At 37.8% G+C, this 23463-nt stretch overlaps 1 protein-coding gene across 1 annotated transcript in view; it reads left to right on the top strand.

Annotated features, from left to right (window-relative positions):
• The first annotated feature begins 18018 nt into the window (after positions 1 to 18018).
• NOS2 (nitric oxide synthase 2) overlaps positions 18019 to 23463 on the top strand; it is a 42903-nt gene continuing 37458 nt past the window's right edge. The window contains exon 1 of the mRNA XM_012549794.3: positions 18019 to 18184. Coding sequence (XP_012405248.3) covers positions 18084 to 18184 — 101 coding nt within the window. The 5' untranslated portion in view covers positions 18019 to 18083. The remainder of the gene's footprint in view (positions 18185 to 23463) is intronic.

The raw sequence follows: 23463 nt of genomic DNA, 5'->3' as shown, positions 1-23463 counted from the left end.
ATCCAATATAAGAGACCTGCCTAGAAACCAACTTCCTATTTATTTATTTATTTTTTTTGGCCTGGAATCTTTTTCAATCTTACCCATCCTTTGAAGTTTAGTTTAATCCTCTTGAAGACCTTATGCCTTATTGATCTGTCCCTCTTTGCACTTCCAATTCCTGGCATTGAGAAAAGTATTCCTTTTTCCTGGCAACTTGGCTCAGAAAACTCCATAAATCAACAAAGAATTATATAATCAACTCTGAATTATCATTGTTAATAGGGACAACTACAGATGATCTGCAGATTATCCTCAGACCTCTAACTTTTAGTTTCAGTTTGCTCTTAGTCCCTTATGCAGCCTCCACGTGGGCCCTCATTCTTATCTTTGTCTACCTTCTTCTCCCCATGTACCACCAGAACTCTGGGACTCTTCCAGCTAGGTCAGCTATCAGGTATAGAAAGGATAAAAAGGGAGTGGTAATAATCCTGAGTTCATACGAGGTCTAATGAACTCTCTCTTTCTGTTAAATGTGCATGGGTCATATTCCTAGGAAAAACATTCTCAGAATTCAAAGGCAAGTACTTAAGTCAAAAACAGAACAAAAATCATTGGATCCTAAAGACTAGAAAACTAAAAATCATCTAAAAGTCGTTGCATGTTTTACACACACACACACACACACACACACACACACACATGGTTGCTGTTCTTCAGAGAGGACCAAAATGATATCACTAGATTAGAGTTGAGTTACAGTGTGTTGGACTGGTCAGGACCGATACAAGTTTGGAATGTTCTGCTACAGGTTGGACATGAATAGTCCCTATGAACATTTATGCTGAACTCTCTAACTGTGCACATCTCACATTTCTTCTGAGCTAATTCAATTCTGCTTTGCTCATAGAACACAGAACCTTCTCTAATGAGAAGGGCCCTCTAATGAGGACACACCATGCTGGGCAGGACTTGAGAGCAGTATTTGTTTCACTTTTGTCTTTTTATTCATAGTGTTTGGCACAGAGTTGTGTGCTCAATATGATAAATGTTCATTGATTGATTGTACCATAGTATCACAAATAAAGAGTTAGAAGGAACCTTAACAGGGAAAGGGACCTGGTATGTGCAAAAATATTTGTGGCAGCCTTGTTTGTAGTGACAAGAAACTGGAAACTGAGTGGATGCCCATCAGTTGAAGAATGGCTGAATAAGTTGTGATATATAAATGTAATGGAACATTATTGTTCTATACGAAATGATCAACAGGATAATTTCAGAAAGGCCTGGAGAGACTTACATGAACTGATGCTAAGTGAAATGAGAAGAACCAGGAGATCATTGTACACAGCAACAATAAGACTATATGATGGTAAATTCTGATGAACGGATGGATGTAGCTCTCATCAACACTGAGGTGATTAAGACCAGTTCCAGTGATCTTTTATTGTTTTTTTCCCCTGAGGCAATTGGCATTAAGTGACTTGTCCAGTGTCACACAGCTAGGAAGTGTTAAGTGTCTGAGGTCAGATTTGAACTCAGTCCTCCTGACTTCAGGGCTGGTGCTCTATGTACTGCACCACTTAGTTGCCCCTCCAAGGTCTTTCGGTGAAGAGAGTCATCTGCAACCAGAGAATTGTGGGAACTGAATGTGGATTACAACATAGTATTTTCACTTTTTGTTGTTGTATGCTTGCATTTTGTTTTCTTCCTCATTTTTCACTTTTTGATCTGATTTTTCTTATGCCACATGATATTTGTGGAAATATGTACAGAAGAATTGCACATATTTAACATAGATTGGATTACTTGCCATTGAGGGAAGGAAGTAGAGGAAAGGGAGGGGAAAAATTTAAAACACAAGATTTAGTAAAGGTGAATGTTGAAAATTATCCATGTATATATTTTGAAACTAAAAAGCTTTAATTTTCTAAAAAAAGAAGGAACCTTAAGAATTCATCAGAGTCTATCCTCCTTCATTTTGCAGATGAGAAAACTAAGGTATGATGAGGTTAAGTGATTTGCCCATGGTCTTATAGCTATTAAGTATCTGAAGTGGGGTTTGAACTCAAGTCTTCTTGATTCTAATCCCAACTTTCTGTGCTCTGCTCTGACTGTATAGATAAAGAAAACGAAGCTTAAAGTGGCTAATTGATTTATTTGCTCAAGGTCTGTCCTGAGAATGAATGCTTGACTGTTTTCTTAGGATAAGTTTTTGATCCAAGTATGCCTTCCCTCTTCCCTTCTCCCTGTCTCTCCTTTCCCCTGAATTTACAGCTGAAAAATCTATGTGATTTGTTGCCATAAAGGTGGACAAAATGACTCATAATTATTGCTTTAATTTCTTTTTCATTGGTAGTAAGTCCACTCTTTTCATTTTTGATGCTAGTGATTGGTCTTTTCCTTTTTCTAATCAACTTAACCAAAGGTTTATCTATTTTGTTGTTTTTTTTTTAAATAAAACTAACTCTTAATCTTATTAATTAGTTCAATGGTTTTCTTAGTTGCTATTTTATTAATCTCTCCTTTGAGTTTTGAAATTTCTAATTTGTTATTTAATTGAGGGCTTTTATTTTCTTCCTTTTCTAGCTTTTTTAGTTGCATGCCCAATAAATACATTGATCTCCTCTTTATTTTATTCATGAAGCTAATTAGAGATATAAAATTTCCCTTAAGAACCGTTTTGGCTGAATACCATAAGTTTTGGTATGTTGTCTCATTACTGTCACTCTCTTGCATGAAATTATGTCTTGTTTCTGTGGTTTGTTATTTAACCCACTCATTTTTTAGAATTCGATTGGTTTTTGGTCTATCTTTCCCTGGCCTTTTATTGAATGTAATTTTTATTGCATTGTGGTATGAAAAGGAAGCATTTACTATTTCTGCCTTTCTGCATTTGCTTATGAGGTTCTTATTCCCTAATACATGGTCAATTTTTGTGTAGTGCCATGTACTGCTGAGCAAAAGGTATATTCCTTTCTGTTTCTATTCAATTTTCTTCAGAAGTTTATCATATCTAGGTTTTCTAGGATCCTATTAGCTTCCCTAGTTTCTTTGTTTATTTGGTGGTTAGATTTTTTTTTTTTTTGATTCTAAGAGGGGAAGGTTGAGGTCCCCATTAATATAGTCCTGCTGTCTATTTCTTCCTGTAATTGGCTTAATATATTTTCTAGGAATTTTTTACCATTTGGCACATATACATTTAATATCATTACTACTTCATTGTTTATGGTACTCTTTATCAATATGTACCTTCCTACCTTATCTCTTTTAATTTGATTTATTTTTTACTTTTGCTTTATCTGTAATCAGAATTGCTACTCCTGCTTTTTTTTTTTACTTCAATTGAAGCATAATAAATTCTGTTCCAGCCTTTTACCTTTATTCTGTATGTGTCTCTCTGTGTCATATATATTTCTTGAAAACAACATATTGTAGGATTCTGCTTTTTAATCCACTCTACCATGTGCTTTCATTTTATCAAAGAGTTCATCTTATATAGTGATAATTACCAGCTCTGTATTTCCCTCCATCCTCTTTTCTCCCCTGTATATGTTTTTATTCTTTCTTTTAACTCTGTCCTTAGTAGTCTTTTTTAACCATTCCATCCACTACCTTATCTCCTATCACCCCACCCCCCCTTTCTCTTACCTTTTTCCCCTAGTGCTTTTGCCCTCCCTTCTATCTAGCCCTTCTCTTTTCTTTCCTCTTTCTCCTCCTACTTCTTTATAAGGTTAGACAAATTTCTATACCCAACTGAATAATTAAGTTATTCCTTCTTAGAGCCAAAATTGATGAGATCAAGCTTCAGACAATGCTCAGCCCCTCCCCCCCTCTTCTTCCCTCAACTGTAATAGGTCTTTTGTCCTCATCATGTGATCTAATTTGTCCCATTATACTTCCTCTTTCTTCTTCCAGTACAGACCTTTTCCCACACCTTATTGTCTTTTTCTTTGATGTCATCACATTGGAGTCCATTCACAATTATACCTTCTGTCCACGTGATGCCCTGCTCTGCCTGCCCCAATAACAGATACACTTCTCAAGAGTTACAAATATTATTTTCCCATCTAGGCATGTAAACAGTTAACCTTTTAAATAATATATATTTCCCCCATGTTTACCTTTCTATATTTCTCTTGAGTTCTGTATTTGTAGTTTAAATTTTCTGTTTAGTACTGTTTTTTTCAATAGAAATGGTTGAAAGTCTCTTACTTCATTGAAGATCTATCACCTTCCTGAAAGATGATACTCAGTTTTGCTGATTGGTTAATTCTTGTTTGTAACCCAAGGTCCTTTGCCTTCTGGAATATGGTATTCTAGGCCCTCTGATCCTTTATTGTAAGAGCTGCCAGATCCTGAGTAATCCTGACTATTGCTCCTTGACATTTCATTTGTTTTTGTCTGGCAGTTTACAATATTTTTTCCCTTGAGATTATAGTTTTGAAGTTATGCAACAATGTTTCTTGGGGTTTTCCTTGTGGAATTTCTTTCTGAAGGTGATTGATGAATTTTTTCAATGAGTATTTCTCTGTTTCTAGACTATCAGAGCAGTTTTCCTTTATTATCTCTTGAAAAACAATATTCAGACTCTTTTTTTTTTCTCATGGCCTTCAGGTAGATCAATTATTTTTAAATTGTCCCTTCTGGATCTATTCCAGGTCAGTTGTTTTTCTAAGGAGGTGTTTTACATTTTCTTCCATTTTTTTTTTCAGATTCTTCATGTCTCACAGACTCATTAATTTCCATTTGCCCCATTCTAGTTTCGAATGTGTGATTTTCTTCAGCTAGCTTTTGTATCTCTTTTTCTTGATTAATTCTACTTTTGAAAGTGTTGTTTTCTTTGGTGGATCTTTTTTTTTTACATTTGGCCAATTGTATTTTTTAAGGAATTGCTTTCTTTTCCAAGCTTTTGACTCTCTCTTGCATACTTGTCATTTCTTTTCTCATTTTTTCTTCTACCTCTCTTATTTACCTTTTAAAGTCTTTTTACTTCCAATAAACTTCTTTGGGCTTCAGACCAATTCATAGCACTCTTTGAGATTTCCTCTATATACATTTTGTCCTCATTTCAGTCAGTGTTTTGGTCTTCTCTGTCACCACAGTAGCTTTTTATGGTCAAAGTTCTTTTTTGTTTCTTGCTCATTTTCTTTCCTTTTTAAAAAGTTGTATGGTTGAGCTCTGCTCCTGGGATAGGAGCCAAGCTTCTTGTGCATCTCTGAGCCTTGACTTTGAGCACAGGGACCCCTTGTGTTTGCAGGGGATAGCTTTGCCTGCTCTTTCCAGAAAATAGCTTGTTTTCCCAGAGTTTGCCTTCTGAGCTGTGACTGAAGGCTGTTCCAATGTTCTGCTCCTCTACTAAGCCAGGACCAAGGGTCTTAATTTCTGATTTGCTGTGATTAAGACCCTCTCACCAACTTTCCCAGAGTCTTTCTGAGCTGGGTTAAACATCTTTTTCACTCCTGTTAGACTGACCTTTCTTGAAATTTTTCCAATCTCTTGAACTGGAAAATGATTTTATTCCATCAGACTGATCCGAGGCTTAGTTTCATGTTGTTTTTAAGAGAAACTGGGAGAGATCAAGCAGCTTCCTGTCTTTACTTCACCATCTTGGCTCCACCCCTATAACTCCTAGAAATCTATATGAATGAGAGATTCTTTTCTCTCTTAACACCAGGGAAGGGCTAGGATTTGCTTGTTCTCTCCATCATCAGAAGAGAGAATCTGCTGAATGTGTGCCAGAAAGACCTATAAGCAGCAGTGTGGGTTCTGAGATCTGGAGGGCAGAATAATAGGCTGAAAAAAACCACACAAATGTATCACAACTTTGTATTTTTATATCATATAAGCATGATTATCAAATGGTTACTCATTTCAGATGACTCTTCCTCAACACCATTTCTTGCATCTATCCCCTTCTCTTAATGTCCACTGCTGCCACTTAAGCAAAGGCATCGTCCTGGGCCATTGCACCAGTCTTCTATCAAGTTTTCTATTTTTTTGCCCTATCAGTCTCTCCTTCACTGTGCTCCCCAATTCATCTTCCTTGTGTATGGATGTGGTCATGCTATTTCCCTACTTAAAAATAATTCCATTGTCTTCTGAGTAAAGTTCAAATTCTTTTGCCTGTTGTTCAGTGCCCTCCTTGGACTAGAGCCACTTCATTTTTCTGATCTTCTCTCATCTTAATCTCCTCTAAATAGGGTATGTTACAGACACATTGGATTATTACCTGCATTCTCAACACACTTTACATTTTCCTTCTTCTTTAACTTTTATTCATATTCTTTTCTATGGATTGTTCACCTTCTTTTTCTTTAATCCTTAGTGTCCCACAAATATGACTGCAAGAGTCCTATAATATCTGACACCTAAGAGAACAGAAAAGGATTCAGATGTAGATATAGTTGACATAGTCAATGACAGTCATCAAAGCTAAAGAATATTTTTGCAACATCATAGCCAGAATGACCATTCATTGTTTAAACACAGGTTAACTAAATTTGATCCTCTAGGATAGGGAGTATTAATTTGAGGTCTCCAAGTCTTCTGACAGATTTCAAGGGATAGATTTCATGAACTTGGATTTGAAAAAGAATTAAATCTTTATTTATTCTTACTTATTTCTTATCCCTTGACTGAAATTTAGCATTTCTTTCAAATATGAATTTTGAAAGAAAGAATTCTAAGAAGAAGGAGTCACTAGGCCTCATCAATAAAAAGGGGCTCTTAACCCCCTGGTCTAGAATTATGGAAATGGGGACTACACTAAAATGTTACATTCCAAAGGCATCACAAATCACAGTCATGCCCAAGAAATAATGGAAAGGATTTTGATGTGTTGTCACAGTTGTACTAAACCATGTGATATGGAGTCATCATCGACTAGCCCTTAACTATGCTCTACATCCAAGTACTCCAGCAGCTCACAGCTCAGTCCAATGCACAGATCTTTGCCTAGTGTCACACACTGTGTAGGAAACCACATGCACTTAACACACAAGAAAAGTCACCCAGATGAACAGATATCTTTGGACTGTGCTGCTCTGTCACCAAAAAGTGTCTTACTTCATCATTTCTCTTCTAAAATTTACAATGAATCCTCCGTGGTGAGTGGATGGGCCAACTTAACATTAAACATGAGATCCATATTCCCTATTTTAATTAATTAATTAAACATACATGTGGGAGTGAAAGAGGGGCTAGTATCTTCATTAGGACATTGAAGATAACTATTGCCCTCTACCCTACAATTCAACTGACCTGTCTTCCTGGGCATGGTAATTTTATCTATTAAATGATAACCCATTATTTTTTTCTCAATAGTATTTTATTTTTCCCAATACACATAAAGATAGTTTTCAACATTCATTTTTGTAAAACTGTGTTCCAATTTTTCTCCCTCCCTCCCTTATCTCTCCCCTTCTCAAGACAGCAAGCAATCTGATATAGATTAAATATGTTCAATCCTTTCAAACATATTTAATATTTGTCATATTGTGCAAGAAAGATCAGACCAAAAAGAAAAAAAAAACATGAGAAGGAAAAGACAAACAAAAAGGTAAAAATACTATGATTTCATCCACATTCAGTCTCCATAGTTCTGTCTTTGGATGTGTATGACATTTTCCATCCCAAGTCTGTTGGAATTGCCTTGAATCACTACATTGTTGAAAAGAGCCAAGTCCATCACAGTTGATCATCACATAATCTTGTTATTATCATTCTTTAAAGACTAAATTAAAAGCCACCTCCTCCATGAACCTTCCTAATGGTTCTGTCCCATTCATCCCTCACTGGAAACAGCTCTAAGAAAAATATCTTATCTGGATTTCTTTGATGCATTTATTATATATTTTTAATTCTTATAAATAATCTACGTATATGATTTATTCCTAGATTTTAACTCCATGAGGACAAGAATTACATCTTATCTCCACATGAAAGTGCCTAACTTAGTGATTATTGCTTATCAAAGAGAAACAGGCTTGTAGCAGGTACTTAATGAGCACTTATATCTTTATTCCCTCTATAAATGCTTTTCACTATCATCACTGTAGTCTTCATCATAATCATCATCATTATCCATATCTAGGAGATGCTTAATGCTTAATAAATGTTGAATTAATCAATCAATCGGTTATTTTTCATGTACTTACAAAGGCAACACAGTGAAGTGGTTAGACAGCCAGTCTCCCGATCAAGAAGATCTGGGTTCAAGTACAGTACTGGACACCATTTCTAGATACATTTTCTGAGCCTGGGCCATTCCTCTTAGCATCCCCAGAAACTTGCTAACATTACAAATTGCAATCCAAATTGGTAGAGAGAGTTCTTGGTCATGTGATCCTTGTACCAGCAAAATCACAGATCTGGTGCTAACCACTGTCATAGTTCTGGAGATAAAAAGAATGAAACAACCCTTGTCTTCCACTCTAGAAGCTATACACAAAGCACTATAAGATAAACTCAAGGTAATTGAATCAAATTGAATTATTCATAAGATTATAGAATTTTGAACTGAAGGGAATCTGAAGAATGAAACTGAATTTCTGAAGTCTATTCTCTCATTTTACATTCCCAGTTATGATATTTATGAATTATCTCATCCAATCTCTGATCGAACCAAAAAATGTCCTCCTGTACTTTTTTTTGGACCCAGGTGCCCCTTAGTCAATTATAGAATCATGAAATCTCTGAGTTGGAATGGAGGCCGAGCCCCATCTAAACAACATTCCTAACAAGTTGTCATTCTGCCTTGACTTGATATCTGGGGGGGGAGGGAGAGGAAAAGAATTCAAGTCCTGAGACAGTATTCTCCTTACAAAGCTTCTCCTTGTATTGAGTCAAAAAGAGCATTCACTTTGGAGTCAGTTCTGACAACTTACTGCCGCTACAACCCCAACCAAGTCACCCAATCTGTGACTCGGTTTCCTCATCTGTAAAATGACAGCTTGACAAGATGGCATCTGGCATCCTTTCCAGGTCAGACACTCCGTGATTCTTTAACTGATGGATTCCTGGTGAGAGCCTCTGCTTCTCCTACCCCCTTTAACTCCCAAGACAATCTATTTCTCTTTTGGACCACTTCAACTAGTGGGGAGTTTTCCTTTACATTGAGCCTAAATCTGCTTCTCTGAATCTTCTACTTTTGGCTCAGAGTTTTACTCTCTGGAGCCAAGGAAAATGAGTTTAATCCTCCAAATACCTGAACACAAGTATTGACACCCTATTCATTCTCTTCTACTACAGAACAATCACTGCCTATTTTTCTTGGACATCCTCATTTGGCTTTCCTCTTGTCATTCTGACTGATCTCTTCTAGATGTGGCCTTGATTGCCTATATCCTTCTTAAAATGGGGATCCCAGAACTAATGTAAGATCAGATCAGGCAGAGCATAATGGAATTATATGCCAGATCTTAGGCATCTCCTGGACTGTGACTTCTGATCTGCTTGGAAGACTGCCAGGGATTCTGTTTGAAATTGAATTACTCCCTTCTTTAAATAATAATAATAGTCAACATTTATAAAGTATTTAAAGATTTGCAAAGGACTTAATTCTGTGCAATTTCCTTTGAAGTAATGAATGAAAGCTTTCAATCTCTAATCTGAAAATATTAGAGAACCTGAGTCTCAATATTGATTCCAATTCTGATATCTTATAATAAGGGTTCCTAATCTGATTACTGACTATGTTTAGGGGGTATAAGAAATATATGGCAAATAACTATATTAAGCAATTGAAATATTCTAGAAACTCTAGTCTTAATGTGTGTGTGTGTGTGTGTGTGTGTGTGTGTGTGTGTGTGTGTAATGTTGTATATCTTCCACCTCTGCAAAGAATTAGTGTGGGAGTGTCTGAAGAAGAAAATTAATTATATTTATTTCTAATAAAATTTTATTAATGTCTTTTTAAACATCACCCCAGTTTCTCCTACTATCCTTTTGAAACCATTTTTAATGTCTCTGGGGTACAGTTTCTTCTTTTGTATAATAATTGGGTTGAGCTAAATGGTCTCTGAGGTCCCTTACAGCTTTAAAACTCTGATGCTATGACTCACCTAAGATCACACCACCAGAAAGTAGCAGAGCTGAAATTTAAATCCAGTTCTCCTAATTCCAAATTTAATAAACTTTTCCCATGCTTAAGTCTTATTATGTCATTACCCTAAAGTTGGTCAATTAATGGCCCAGGTGAAAAAAAAATCATGTATTACAGTGAAAGAACATATAAAGAAAATATGCAAGCTTTGAAATTTGCTGAAGTCCAAAGTACAAAAAAAAAAAAGTAAATATAAGTAAGGAAGCTAGGAAGATCGAGCAGTTGTAATTCATTTGACTGGTGACAGATATGACCATTTGGGGATAAGACTTCTTTAAAAGGAAAGAGGAGAGAGATGGGAAGAAAGCCAGCTTTGAGCAGGATTTGATTATAGGGAAAGAGATTGGAGGAAGGACAATCTAGGAGGTAAAACAATATGAAGGAAGGCGTGAAGAAATGAAACCATGGGACAGGAGCTGGAAGTCAGATTGTCTGGTTAAACTGGAAAGCCAGAGCCAGAGCCAAAGGTAAGATTTGCACTAAGGAGAAAGAGAACCTTAAAGCCCATTCTAAGATTTGTCTTCCCATCTCTAGGTTTTAGTTTTCTTTCCTGTAATATGGATTAGATGGTCTTCAAGGCATCTTCTAGCCAGAAGATTGTGTTAGCTAATCAACTTGTCTGTTAGCCAAGAAACAGGATGAATTGTAAGTCTATGGATTTGTACAAGCATGAATTTGTTTGGAGCTGAAAGAAAGTGACCATTGGGGCTCCTTTCCAACCTCAGGATGCTGCAATCCCATAAGACCAGAATCAATGCATTAGCACATACATGCTGTATTCAGACTCTGAGGAGTCAAATTTCAGCACCTAGGACCTAGACCAGAAATTCAGAAATTCTATTCATTCAAGAAACCCAAAGATATCTCCCTTCTTTCTTTTTGAGTAAGAAAAAAACAAAAACATTTTTCTTTCCAGGCAAATTTTCTCTGAGAATTAAAGTGGGGTAAATATATGGGATCTCTGTTCCAGCCTTTTTTTCTCACTTGGTTTGCTTTTTGTCCTTCCCCAAAGACCTCATAGATAATGTCTGCAACCTGTTAACTTGTTCTGAAACTTAACAACTTTGTAACTTGAACATTTTCCTCTAAGCTAGGAAAATGGTAATGTGCCCAAGCTGCTGAAACTCTGTCTCAACTTAAGAAATTGGAAACAGGATTAAGGAAGGAGGGGACAAATTCTGAGTATTCCATATGGAGGTTGGAGATGGGACAAAAGCGGGGAAGTGAAAGAAGGGAGGGAAGAGAGAGAGGGAGGAAGAGAGAGGGGAAGGAGGAAAGGGAGAGAGAGAATGAAAGATGTTGAAAGAATTAGAATTTCCCAGCTCCAAAAAATGAGGTAATAGGGTATGATTAAATTCCCAAATGATGGCTCTTCAACATGACCTGATGTCCTGGTCAAGAAGTTCATCTTTCTTTAGACCTGAGACCAGGAAGGGGTGGACCTCCTAGAGACGCTCTCGGGCTGTGGGGTTGATGTAACAGCAAGACCAGGTTGTTGACTGGCACTAGTCATCATCATAAATTGGCTAACAGTTCAGCCAGATGAGACACTCCCTTTTGAAATGAAAAGGGGAAATATGGTTGTATGCAAAACTGCTCTCCCAGAGGAGAGTATAAATACTCCTTTAACTTTTGGTGAGGGCACAAGTGCTATTGGACTTGGAAGGGTTGAGACCTTGGCATTCACAGCCTGCCTGTGATATTTGCACTCTACCATCCCATCCAGGTAAGGGAATATGGAAGCTAGCTGCTTCCCACTTGACTTCTTGCAGCTCAGGCTCTTGGGTAAAAAACCTTTCTCCCTTCCTGCTCTTACCTGCAAAGTCCTGTCGGGGAACCTGCAAAAGCATGCCATCTACATTAGCAGTGAATCAGGACTACACTCTCTTTGAGAGAGGTTGATTGTTGGTAGTTTGAAAGCACTGAGTGGACAAATGGGAATATTCTGCTGCCAACTTTAAAGCTAATATGAAAACCTAAAAACAGAACTTACTAGCTCCAGGCTTGATGGTTAAGTCCTTTTAAATAACAACCAAAGCTTCAGCTCAGATTTCTTTCAATGAGAAATTGTCTGCTGAAGCTGTCATAGATATTTGGGGATATTCTTGGAAAGCCTAGAGAGCCCACTGGCACTATTCTGCAGGCCTTCTAGAGTATTATCTAAGTATTGGTTTCCCTTCTTGGCTCTTTTTCTATAATCTTCTTTTTTTGTTTTGTTTTCATTTGTTTTTAACTTTTTAAATAGCATTTCCGCTGATTACATGTAAAAATATTTTTAATGTTCTTTGGGGTTTTTAAAGTTTTGAATATATTCAATAATATTGAGTATTACATTTGAGTTTATTTGAGTATATACTCAATATGTTGAGCATATTCTGAGTATATACCATCAGTTCTTACTCAAAAGGCAGATAACATTTTTCATTATGACTCCTTTGGGATTAGATCACTATATTTTGGAGAATAGCTAAGTTATTCGCAATTGTTCTTTGTACAATATTTGCTGTTACTGTGTATATTGTTGTCCTGTTCTGCTCATTTCCCTCTACATCAGTTCATTTTTATTTGATTCTTTTTTTAAAGACACAATTCTGAGTTTCATGGGTCATAGAAATAGAAGGGATCTTTAAGTCAATCTAATCTTTTCATTATGCGGAGGAGGAAACTAGGAGTTCTAATGACTTGACCAAGTCTCGAAGAAATGAAATTTGAACCCAGGTTCTTTGACTCCAAATTCACATCTAGCTCTTTTTTGACTACTTTCTCTTCCCAAGAACTTCTCCCTCTCCTCCAGGCTCCATAACTTTAAATGGAAACAAGAGGTAGTAATTACCAAAGTTATCTGAAAAAATGAAAATTCCTGAAATGAAGGGAAGAGACCATAACTGATATTAGTTAATAAGTCTAACATCCATTGTAATGTTGATAAGTGATGGTTGAAAACTGGGTGACTAAAATTTGGGGATCACAGATCCAGAGCTGGAAGAAAATTTAGTAGCCATTGAACACAACTCTTGATTGTTCAGATGAAGAAACTGAGGTCCAGAGATTTGACTAAGATCATAAGTAAGAAACAGAGCTGGAATTCAAACCAAGTTCATCTGGCTTCAAATCTTGTGCTTTTCACCACAAAACCCTCTAACAATTAGCTCACCAGAAGAGGAATGGGCTACCTCAGGGGATAGTGAGTTCCCCCTCGGTGGAGCTCTCCAAGAAGAATCTGGACAGCCATTTGCTTGGAATATTCTTAATTTGGCCTTAATTATGGGTTGGACTAAACAGTCTCTCACATCTCCAATTTTGTCATTGTCAGATTAATTATGAAAAAATCCCTACTGATTTTTCAACCAAAGCATACATGTAACTTACAGTTACGGATTAATTACCTTTTTTTTTTAATCAACGGAGGGAATTTCCACATTTGGGATTGTTTTTGTTACCAAAGTCTTTGTAAAGCAGGTGTGCTGGCATATGCTTCTAATCCCTGCTATCAGGGAGGCTGAGGATAGTTTAGAGCTAGGGAGAAAATCAAGTAGGTGTCCTTACTAAATTCAGCACCAATCTGGTAAACCCCTGGGAACACAGATCAATAGACTGCCTAAGGGGAAGAGAACCAGCCCAGATTGGAAATGAAGTTTGTCAAAGCTGCTCTGCCCATCAGCACTGGATTTGGCCCCATGGGTGGCTCCTGTACTTCTAGCCTTGTAAAATAGGGAGATCCAATCTTTTAAAAAAAAAAATACCTCTAACGTGACTATTTGGCAAAAGCTTAAGAAAGAAAATAATTTTTTCTTACTCACAATATGACTTCCTTAAGCACTTGAAAGGGAGGGGGGGAGAAAAACAACATTTTTAAAACAATGATATGATCAAAGGGTTGCTAGAGTTAAGAGAGCACTGACTGACACACTTGCTGTCTTTGTGACTCTGGACACTTTCCCACTCTGGGCTTCAGCTTGCTCATCTATAAAATAAAGAATTTGCCTGAATTTCTATTTCTAGGTAATTAGGCACTTCAGATGCTAGGCATAGAATTAAGAAGACCTGAATTCAAATTCAAATTCTATCTAGCTATGTGACTCTGGGCCATTCACTTAATGTGTCTCAGCAAAGTTTCCTCAACTGTAAAATGGGATAATAATGGTATCTAACTCACAGTGTTTTTGAGAGGATCAAATAAGTTAACAAATATTGTAAACTTTATAATACTAAGTAATAATAAATAAATGTTAGGTATTCCTCTCCTTTCTGGTTCTATAGCTATAGACCTAGGAAGGGCTGGAAGCCTTCATGGATTTTTTCTCCACTGTATGCCAAAGTGTCCCTTCCCTTCCTCAGCCCTGTCATCTCCTACCTGAGAGTAGAGCCAAGAGTGAGATCTGAGAAACGGAAGAATTTTTGCTCCAGACTCGAAAATGTCCTGCCCCTGGGGATACCTGTTCCGAGCCAAAAATTCTCAGTACATCTTTGAAGAGGACAAAGACATCAATAATAATTTGGGGAAAACCAAGATCAAATCCATCAGGTGAGATTCCCCTTCATTTCTTCCTGGTTTCCTGATTGGTCTGAAATTGTCACAGCTCTCCTGATGACTCAGCTTTATGTCTCCAGATCTGATCTTTCCCCTGGACTTTAGGCGCCTGCTTCTATCTGCCAAAAGGCATTTGTACTTCACTTCTGGGTTCCTATCACGTACTCACTGAGCAGTGGTGAGCAGGGGTACTGAGAGAGCAGGCAGGAGAGCTAAGGAACATGGATCTTCCAGTGTTGCCTGGGATCCCTCCTTAGCTCTGTGACCCTGGGCTAGTGTCTCAATCCTAAAACCTTTAAGCAACTCCCGAAGAGGATCGGTGGCAAATGTGGGCTGATCTATATCAGATCTGACAGAATCGGGGTGTTAGGAAATTCAACAAATGGACGAAATTACATGTCTGGTTTCTCACCTACTAAAAAATAGTATATGTTCAATATTAGACTTGTTTACACTCCGAATTGCCCTTGTGAGCCCTATGAGGGCAGGGACTATGCTTTTCTTTTCTTTGTATTCCTAGCACCTAGCACAGGGCCAGGCACCTCGAAGGCCATCAAAAAATGTTTATTGGATGACAGCCAAAAGAAATATGATAAGACTTCTTGTCCTTAAACAACCCATAGTTTCCTTGGGAGCGACAAGTCTTGGCAGGCTTTTTTGTTCTTTTGTAGCACTAAGTTAACCAATGATCTCTAATCCCCTTCTAGATTTATCCTATCATTCTAAGCAAAAAGGACTTCTCTTCCTCTTCCTCCTCCTTTTTCTCCTTCTTCTCCTTCTCCTCCTTCCCTCTTTCTTTTTCTTCTCCTTTTCCTCATCCTTCTTTTCCACCTTCTCCTCCTTTTTCTTCTCTTCTTCTTCCTCCTCTCTTTCTTTTCTTTCTCCTCTTCCTCCCCTTCTTCTCCTTTGCTTCTTTCTATTCCTCCTCCTTTTTCTCTTCCTCCTTCTCCCTTTCTTTCTTCCTTATTATTATTATTATATTCCAACATTAATAACAACACAAAACATCTGACATTTTATGTAGTGTTTTATATTTATAATCTGATTTCATCCTTACATTTGTGATTGTGAGATAGGTTCTACTATTATGGCAACTTTACAGATGAGGTAGAAGCATTTATTATTGCTACTACATAGCAGGCTCTTACTAAGCATTGTGGGTACAAAGAAAGGCAAAACAGCATCTCTGCTCTTAAGGAGCTCACAGGCTAATGAAGGAGACAACAGACTAACAACTCTATACGGACCAGAGATGGGCCACTGGAGATAACCAACAGAGGGAAGGCACTGGCATGATGTGTGATCAGAAAAACTTTGTGGTAAGGTTTGTAGATGGTAAGTTTTTGGTTTGAGTTGGTACTTCAAGGAAGCCAGGAAGTGGTGCTGAGGAAGAAGAGCATTTTGGCCATGGAAGATAGCCAGGGAAAATGCAGAGCAGTAGGAGATGGAGGGCTAGGACGTCAATGTCATTTGGATTTAAGCAACTTCCCCAGCATTGTACAACTAGTATCTAAGACGCAATTTAAGCCTTTGTCTCCCTAATTTACCATTCAATTCTTAGAAGTGGGGCAGGGTGATATGGGTATGGAGTCAGGAAGACTTCGGTTCAAATTCCTTTTCATAAAATCTCTAGTTACACAATCTAGGCAAGTCACTTAGTTCTTACGAGTCTGTTTCCTTATCCATAAAATGGGGCTATAATAGCATCTCCCTCATGAGATTGCTATGAAGATCAAATCAAATACAGAAGTCTCCTACAGTGATCATGGAGAATATAGAGCCCCGGCAAAACCCCCAGCCACTGTGGAAATATGGTGCTATATAAAAGTCAGTGGCCATGCTGTCTATCACAAATGATCATATATATATATTGTCATGGGATTTTCCCACCTTTGGTTTCCTGAGTCAAGAGGAGGAGCATTATCAAATAACATGAGTGACTAAATTAAAAGAGAAAGAATTTCATCTAAACCAAGATTATTCTTGGTAGCAGCTTCTCAGAAAACAAATTGGATTTGAGCAGTTTGGGGGGCTCAGTGAAAGTACTCGGCTAATAAGCGGGAGTTTGTGACAGGAAGGAAGTGGGGGAAAGACTGTAAGACTTGGGGTCACAAGTGTTGCCAAAAATCAGGTTTGTTCCAGTGAGGGAATGCATTTCTGTATGATTAGTCTTATGAGACTTTTAGCATCGGCAGGAATCTCTAAGATGGCAGAGACCTCTTTAAAGATAAAATGAATCTTGCTCATATAGTTGTTGCCTGTAAACAGTGGGGAAATATGATTGAGGGTTTCTATTTACACATCATTATAGCTCTGTTTCTCTGGTGGCTCAGAAGTTATTTTTTTCTGGGGAGAAGATGTTTTTCCCCATTTCCACAGTACTCAGGTTCATCCACTTGTGCTATGCCCTTTACAAACATGATCTCCTGCCTCAGGAATTAGAGATGCTATTATGATCCCCACTTTTTAATTGAGGAAACTGAGGCAGACAGAGGCGATTTGCTTAGAGACTTTGTGAGGCTGGATTTGAACTCAGATTTTCCTGATGCCAATCCTCAGATTGTATCTACCATAACACCTAGCAGGCCTAAAATGCTTAAACAAAACGACTACTGTGTGCAGAATTTTGACTCCAGCATGAGAGGACCTGAGTTCAAATCCCTACTCTATCCCTTGCTACTTGTAAGACAGTAGCCAACTCCCTCTGGCTCCCCAAGCCTCAGTTTAGTCATCTGCTAAATGGGAGGAGGGGAGCTTAGATTAAGTAGTAAGACTCTCCTAACTCTCAATCAGTGATCTCTAAGCTCTCAGCTCTAGATCCACAACCTCCCTGCCTTCCTCTCAAGCTTTAGATCTGCCTCCCTCTCAGTTCTAGACCCATGAACTCCCTGACTCCCTCTCAAGCGGTAGTTCTTTAATCTTCTGCCCAATTCCTGGTTCTAGACCCACAATTTTCTTGTTTTCTTCTCAGCTCTAAATCAAAGATCGTCTGCTCCCTTTCTAGCTGTAGACTCAGGATCCCCCTGCCTCCCTTTCAGCTCTAGATCTCTTATTCTCCTGTATTCCATACCATTTCAGTGGGGAGGAGGGAATGAGCAGGTCTATGCTCTCTCCCAGGTCAGTCTAGCCTCCTCTCTGATAACTTCTTCTCCTAAGACTGCCAAGAAATACTCTGCCAGTTATCAGTATCGGAGATTTTCCTGGGCAGCTGAGGGCACAAATGTCAGCCCCACACAGCTGCATTTTCCTCCTGAGTTAAATCAGGCAGTCCCTGGGTCTCTGTCCACTCCTCCTGCTCCTATCCCTCCCCCCCCCCACTCCCACCCCTTGGGAAAGAGGAGGGGACCTATGGGAGGACTATAAAACCAGAGAAGAGGAGGGGCTCCCTACAACGAGAGGGAACCATTGTGCTTCCGAGCCAAGTTTAGCTGCTCTGCTCCAGCCCAGCTTCCTCCAGTCACAGGGACCATGAGGGAAGGGGTCAGCTCTGCCTGTGCCATGCCAAGGATGTGCCTGCTGATTAAAAGGATCTTTGGGAGTCATCCTATGTGCTGTGCAAATGGATCCAGGTACTTTCCAGACTCTGGGGTCCTTCTCTGGGGAGCCCACCAGCTACCACTGAACTGCTCAGAACCTCAGAACAGGTCTGGAGGGGACAGGGAAAAGGGCATGAGCTGGCATAAGTAGGGTACAAAAGGACCTGAGGTTGTGAAAGCTGGCAAGAAGCTTAGAGATCATCCACTTGAGCTCCCCACTCTTCTAGGCACAAAAATGCTACTGTAATTCAGAGAGGGACTTATCCAAAGTCATACAGCTTAATCATATAAATCAAATAAATTCAAATTGAAATATTTCAATAATAATAATACAGCTTAATCAGTTGAGCCTACTGGAACTCCCAACAATAAAGGTTTCAGCTACCTTTGAATAAGAGTTCTTGAGAACTATAAGAGTTCCCGCAACTCAGATAGGAAAAAAATGCATCTTTATTTCAATATAATTTAATTCTTTGTAATCCTATGAATTTATGAATTTTAAAACATGAGGCCCAAAGAGATTAAATGATTTGTCCAGAATCCCAGAGGTAGTAAGTGGCTGAAACAAGATTTGAACATGAGAGCTTCCATCTTCCTTTGGTCAAGATAAAGTCTTTTGTGGTAGTCATACATGGTTCCCTCTCATATGTGAGTGGTTGTGGAGACAAGCTTGATCAGAGATGAAATCATTTCAGCATCCTGAAGCTTTTTCAGTTTTGTGAAAAGTAATCTCATTAGGCAAAGTATAGTCTGAAAAGTAGAGAGTATTAACTGCAAAAATTAGGTGTATTTCATTCATGAAAATGTTTCATATATATCTATAAATGGATCTGTGATCCATTTGATCCATTTCTTGGTGCCAGATACTAATAAAGTCAAGATCACTGGTTTGGTCTGTATGTTACTTTTTCATGGACAAAAATTTGTTTTCAGTACCACATGGACAAAACCCCGGAGACTAACTGTTTCTGAGTCACAAAAGAGTTAGTCAGTTATGAAGGACTCTGAGCAAATCCATCCCTGCTGTTGAAGAGAATTTAACTAGTGGGTCAGGAAGACTATCTCCCTACATTAAAGATGGGGCTTTTGTTGTTGTTCAGTAATTTTGGTTTGTCCAATTCTTCGTGACCCTATTTGAGGGTTTCTTGGCACATATACTAAAGTGGTTTGCCATTATCTTCTCCAGTTCATTTGACAGATTAAGTAACTGAAGTAAATAGCGTTAACTTGCTCAGGGTCACAAATTTTGTGTGTGTCTGAGGTTGGATTTGAATTCAGATCTTGACTCCATTGATATTTGTACCATGCCGCCTAAAAGCTTTGTTGATGCTCTTCTCCCATCTGCACTCCTTTGGAATACATGGTATGAGAGACAGAAGGTTATACTTAGAGTCCTAAATTCAAATCTTACCCCAGACTAGCTGTTCATCTGAGGAAATCTCTCCATTTCTTTAAACCTCTTTCCACATCTGTATAATGGGTACACACACCCCACCTCTGAGTTGTTATGAGATAGACACTTTGCAAATCCTAAAGCAGTTTGGAAATGAGTCATTATTAAAGAAAAGAATACTCTGATGAATGACTAATCATCTCTTAATGTATATCTCTGATCTTTGCCTGGATTTTCCTGTACTGGCTTTTCCTTAGGTGAGGGCATCCCTGGATCCTACTGAAGGATGACATACAGGCAATAAACATTTGAGGTGGGATTTGAATCCAAGTCCTCAAACATTAGAATCAATACTCATTCATTGTGCTATCCCATGTTCCAAATTATTAATAATGTGTTACTGATAGCCTGGAGAAGCAAGCCAGAAATTCTACGAGGCAGGGGTAAGGAGGGAGGATGTTCCAGGCATGAAGCAGAGTCCAGAAATCAGAGATAGAGTATTCTGTGTGGGGAACAGCAAGAATGAGGCTAATTTGGCTGCACCATATAGTACACCAAGTGAGTCACTTATAATAAAGGTAAAACAGTACGTTGGGGCCCAACAGAGCCCATCAGCTAAGTTTGATATTCATGTAAGTGATAAGGTAACACCTACAAAAAGGCAGTAGTATGACAGACTCTTGTGGGGTTGGCCAGGATACTGTAAATGGCAAGAATTCACCTCTGCCAGCATCTATTGCAACAAGCCTATAATTTATTTCCTTGAACTGCCTGAAACTCTGAGGGGGTGGAGTCTCACAGTTACTAAGTATCAGAGGAAGGATTTGAACTGTGGTTTTCTTTATTCTTTACATCACTTCTGTTTCCTTTGCCAAGAATGCTAACCTGAAACCACAAACCCCAACCGATCACGTCCGTAAAGATTTCAGATAGCACCGACTTTCCTCTCCCTTCTTGAAAGAAAGGATTCCATTCAAAAATTTAACAGTTCTAGCCTCGTGCTAGAAGAACCTCTCAAAATTCTGTTGAAAAGATAGGTTAAATCTGTAAAGAATTTGGAGATATAGGAGTAGATGCAATAATTTGAAGGGAAAGAAGCAAGAACCAGAACATGGGACAAGATGATCACAGCAATAGAAAAAGAAATAATGACCAAAAGAAACTGAGTGTAGTACAAGGGTGAGGGCATTAGCCTGGAGGACAGATGAGAAAATGCACCTCCCTGCCTGCCTGCCTCCTTTTATGGTGCAGGTGGGAAATGTTGGATGTGCGATATTTTCTCTATGATCAATCTCAATCAATGTGTACTGGTTGGTTTTGCAGAACTGCTTTCCTTTAAAAAAAAAAAAAGCACTTTTATTTAAAAACAAATAAAGGAAAAGAAGATAGATTTTCCAAAATTGATATGACATTAGACACAAAAGATATCAATTTTTAAATTTGTATTTATTTTATTTTTAGTTTGTGGAATAAGACAAAAATAAAATAAAAATTATATATATATATATATATATATATATATATATATATATATTAAACAGGTCATGCCCTACCAATTTTATTTCCTTCTTTGAAAAAGCTGAAAAGAACAAACATCTGGTGAAGACTGTTTAGATTTCTTAGGAAAGAGGAATTGGTAATTTGCATTTCACTATATAGATTTAGGGTCCTTAACCTTTTGTAAACTATGGACCCCTTGGCCAGCAGTCTGGGAAAGCTTATGGACCCCTTCTCAAAATCAAAATTTTAAAAACATCACAGAAAATATGTAGAATTTAAAAGGAAATTGGTTGCATTGCAATAAATCAATAACTATTTTAAAAGGGGGAAAAAAGTTCAAGAACCTCTAGGTTATAAACCCCTCATGTAAAATAAATGATTAATTGATTGCTAAATATCAGCTAATATTGTGATTATTCTGATACTTCCAAAGGTCTCTGATTTCATTGGCCTAGATTTTTTCTCAATAGGTTGTTCACAACCCATGATCTTCATAAATCAACCAATCAGTCAATAAGCATTTATTAAATGCCTACTATGTATCAGGTGCTCTGCTGGGCATTAAAAATCCATATATTGAATACTGAAATATTGAACTCTGTCCTACTGTTTCATATTCCAAGAAGCTTACATTTTAATGGAAAACACAAGAATATATCCATCTATGGAATATGTAATATGAAATATACATATTATGCACATATATTTGAAAAATATATTGAGGGTATATATGTATTTATATCTATAAACATGTATAGGTATAGATTACACACATGTATGTATAAAAAGATAGACAGGATTTGAATGTGAATTCTTCAGAATTAACACTCTCTATTCTGTCCCTTGGTGCCTTAGGACTAATTATTTTGTCCATTGGGTTTCATTCCTTTCCCCTCTTTTTGCCTTGCTTCTTTCACAGCTAAGTAGCAGAATTGAATTCAAACCTGGGCTCTTGATTCCAAGTCCAATACTAAGAGCATTGGAATACTCCACACTTCTTCTCATTGGTATGGAGAGGTTCTTGATGTCTTTAAGCTCAGCCTGAGCCCCATCTAGAGTTGTCCCATGCTAGAAAGGCTTCGATGCAGAGCTACTCCTACATTACCTGTCACCTGAAAACCATTTTAGCTAAGTTCTGAAAGCTCTTCCCCAGGGTGATGGTTTTTTAGACATGGCAACTTGCTAAGATTGTTTACTAAGTCATTAAGAAGTTGCAAATTATGTTGGTAGTTAGAATACCCATATGTGCTGACAAAATTACAGATCCTTGAGATATTGAAGTAAGAATATTATTATTATTATTCTAGTCTTTGGGAAGTCAAGGTCAACTCCACATCATGATGAAACATTGTAGAACGTCATTGGATTATTATTGCTATTGTCATTATTTTAATGAATAAGAAATGTGTTATGTGTGCCATGCCTGGTCAAATTAAACTCTTGGATAATGCTTGAGATTTTGAAATGTTTTTAAGGTGAGTCTTTATAAAACAGTCAGCTGAGCAGACAAATAGAGGATTCTCTCCCACAACCAATGAAGCAAATAGAGGCAGCTCTTAACTAGCCACAATAATGGATGATAGACTATTCAAAAAAATCTAGACCTCATAGGATGATAGCCTTTAAGACCTGGAAAGGGTTTCAGAGAACATTTATTTCAATCCACTCACTTTGTAGATGAGGAAACTGAGACCCAAGTAAAATGAAATGAGAATCAGAGGTAGAATATGAACCCTGGGCTTGGATATTTTTGGGTTTTTTGGTTTGGGTTTTTTCCCCTTACTTGGCACTTTGTGATTATCAGTTTTGTCCACTGGGTTTGGTTCTCTTCCTCTCTTTTTCTCCCTTTCCCCTTTTATAAATATTGCATTAGAGAAGAGTGAAATCCTAGTGGGTATAAGCTTCTCGAGGAAGGGACTATTTTTTGTTTTTTAGTGTTTGTATCTCTAGTGCTTAGCACAGTTCTGTGCACATTGTAGAAAATTAACATTTGTTAATTGACTATTGACTGAGTCCTAGTCTCAGCTCTGCCACAAGTCAGCATCAGGATAAATTACTTAACTTCTCTTGAGGCTCAGATTCCCCTTCTGTGATATGAAGAAGTTGGAGTAAACCTCAGGATCACAGATGTAGAGCTGGAAAGAACCTTCATGTCACTTACATCAGATTCCTCAGGGTTCCCATCTAGAGCTCTATCTATGGTATTAGGATGAATAAGTCACTTTAGCTCTCTGGATCTGTCTTCTCCCTTTTGAAATAAGAGATTAGACTCAAGGGTCCTTAAATTTCCTTCCAGATTCTTAGATTGTAGTAAAAAAAAAAAAAATGCTGGACTCAGAATAAGAGACCTGGATTATAGGATCATAAATCTGGAGATGAAGGAGACCTGTCAGCTTAACTCATTCATTTTATAGATAAG

Source organism: Sarcophilus harrisii, chromosome 4, assembly GCF_902635505.1.
Source record: "Sarcophilus harrisii chromosome 4, mSarHar1.11, whole genome shotgun sequence".
NCBI lineage: Eukaryota > Metazoa > Chordata > Mammalia > Dasyuromorphia > Dasyuridae > Sarcophilus > Sarcophilus harrisii.
Note: the sequence above shows the minus strand (reverse complement) of the source record. Positions and strands in the feature narration are given on the sequence as shown.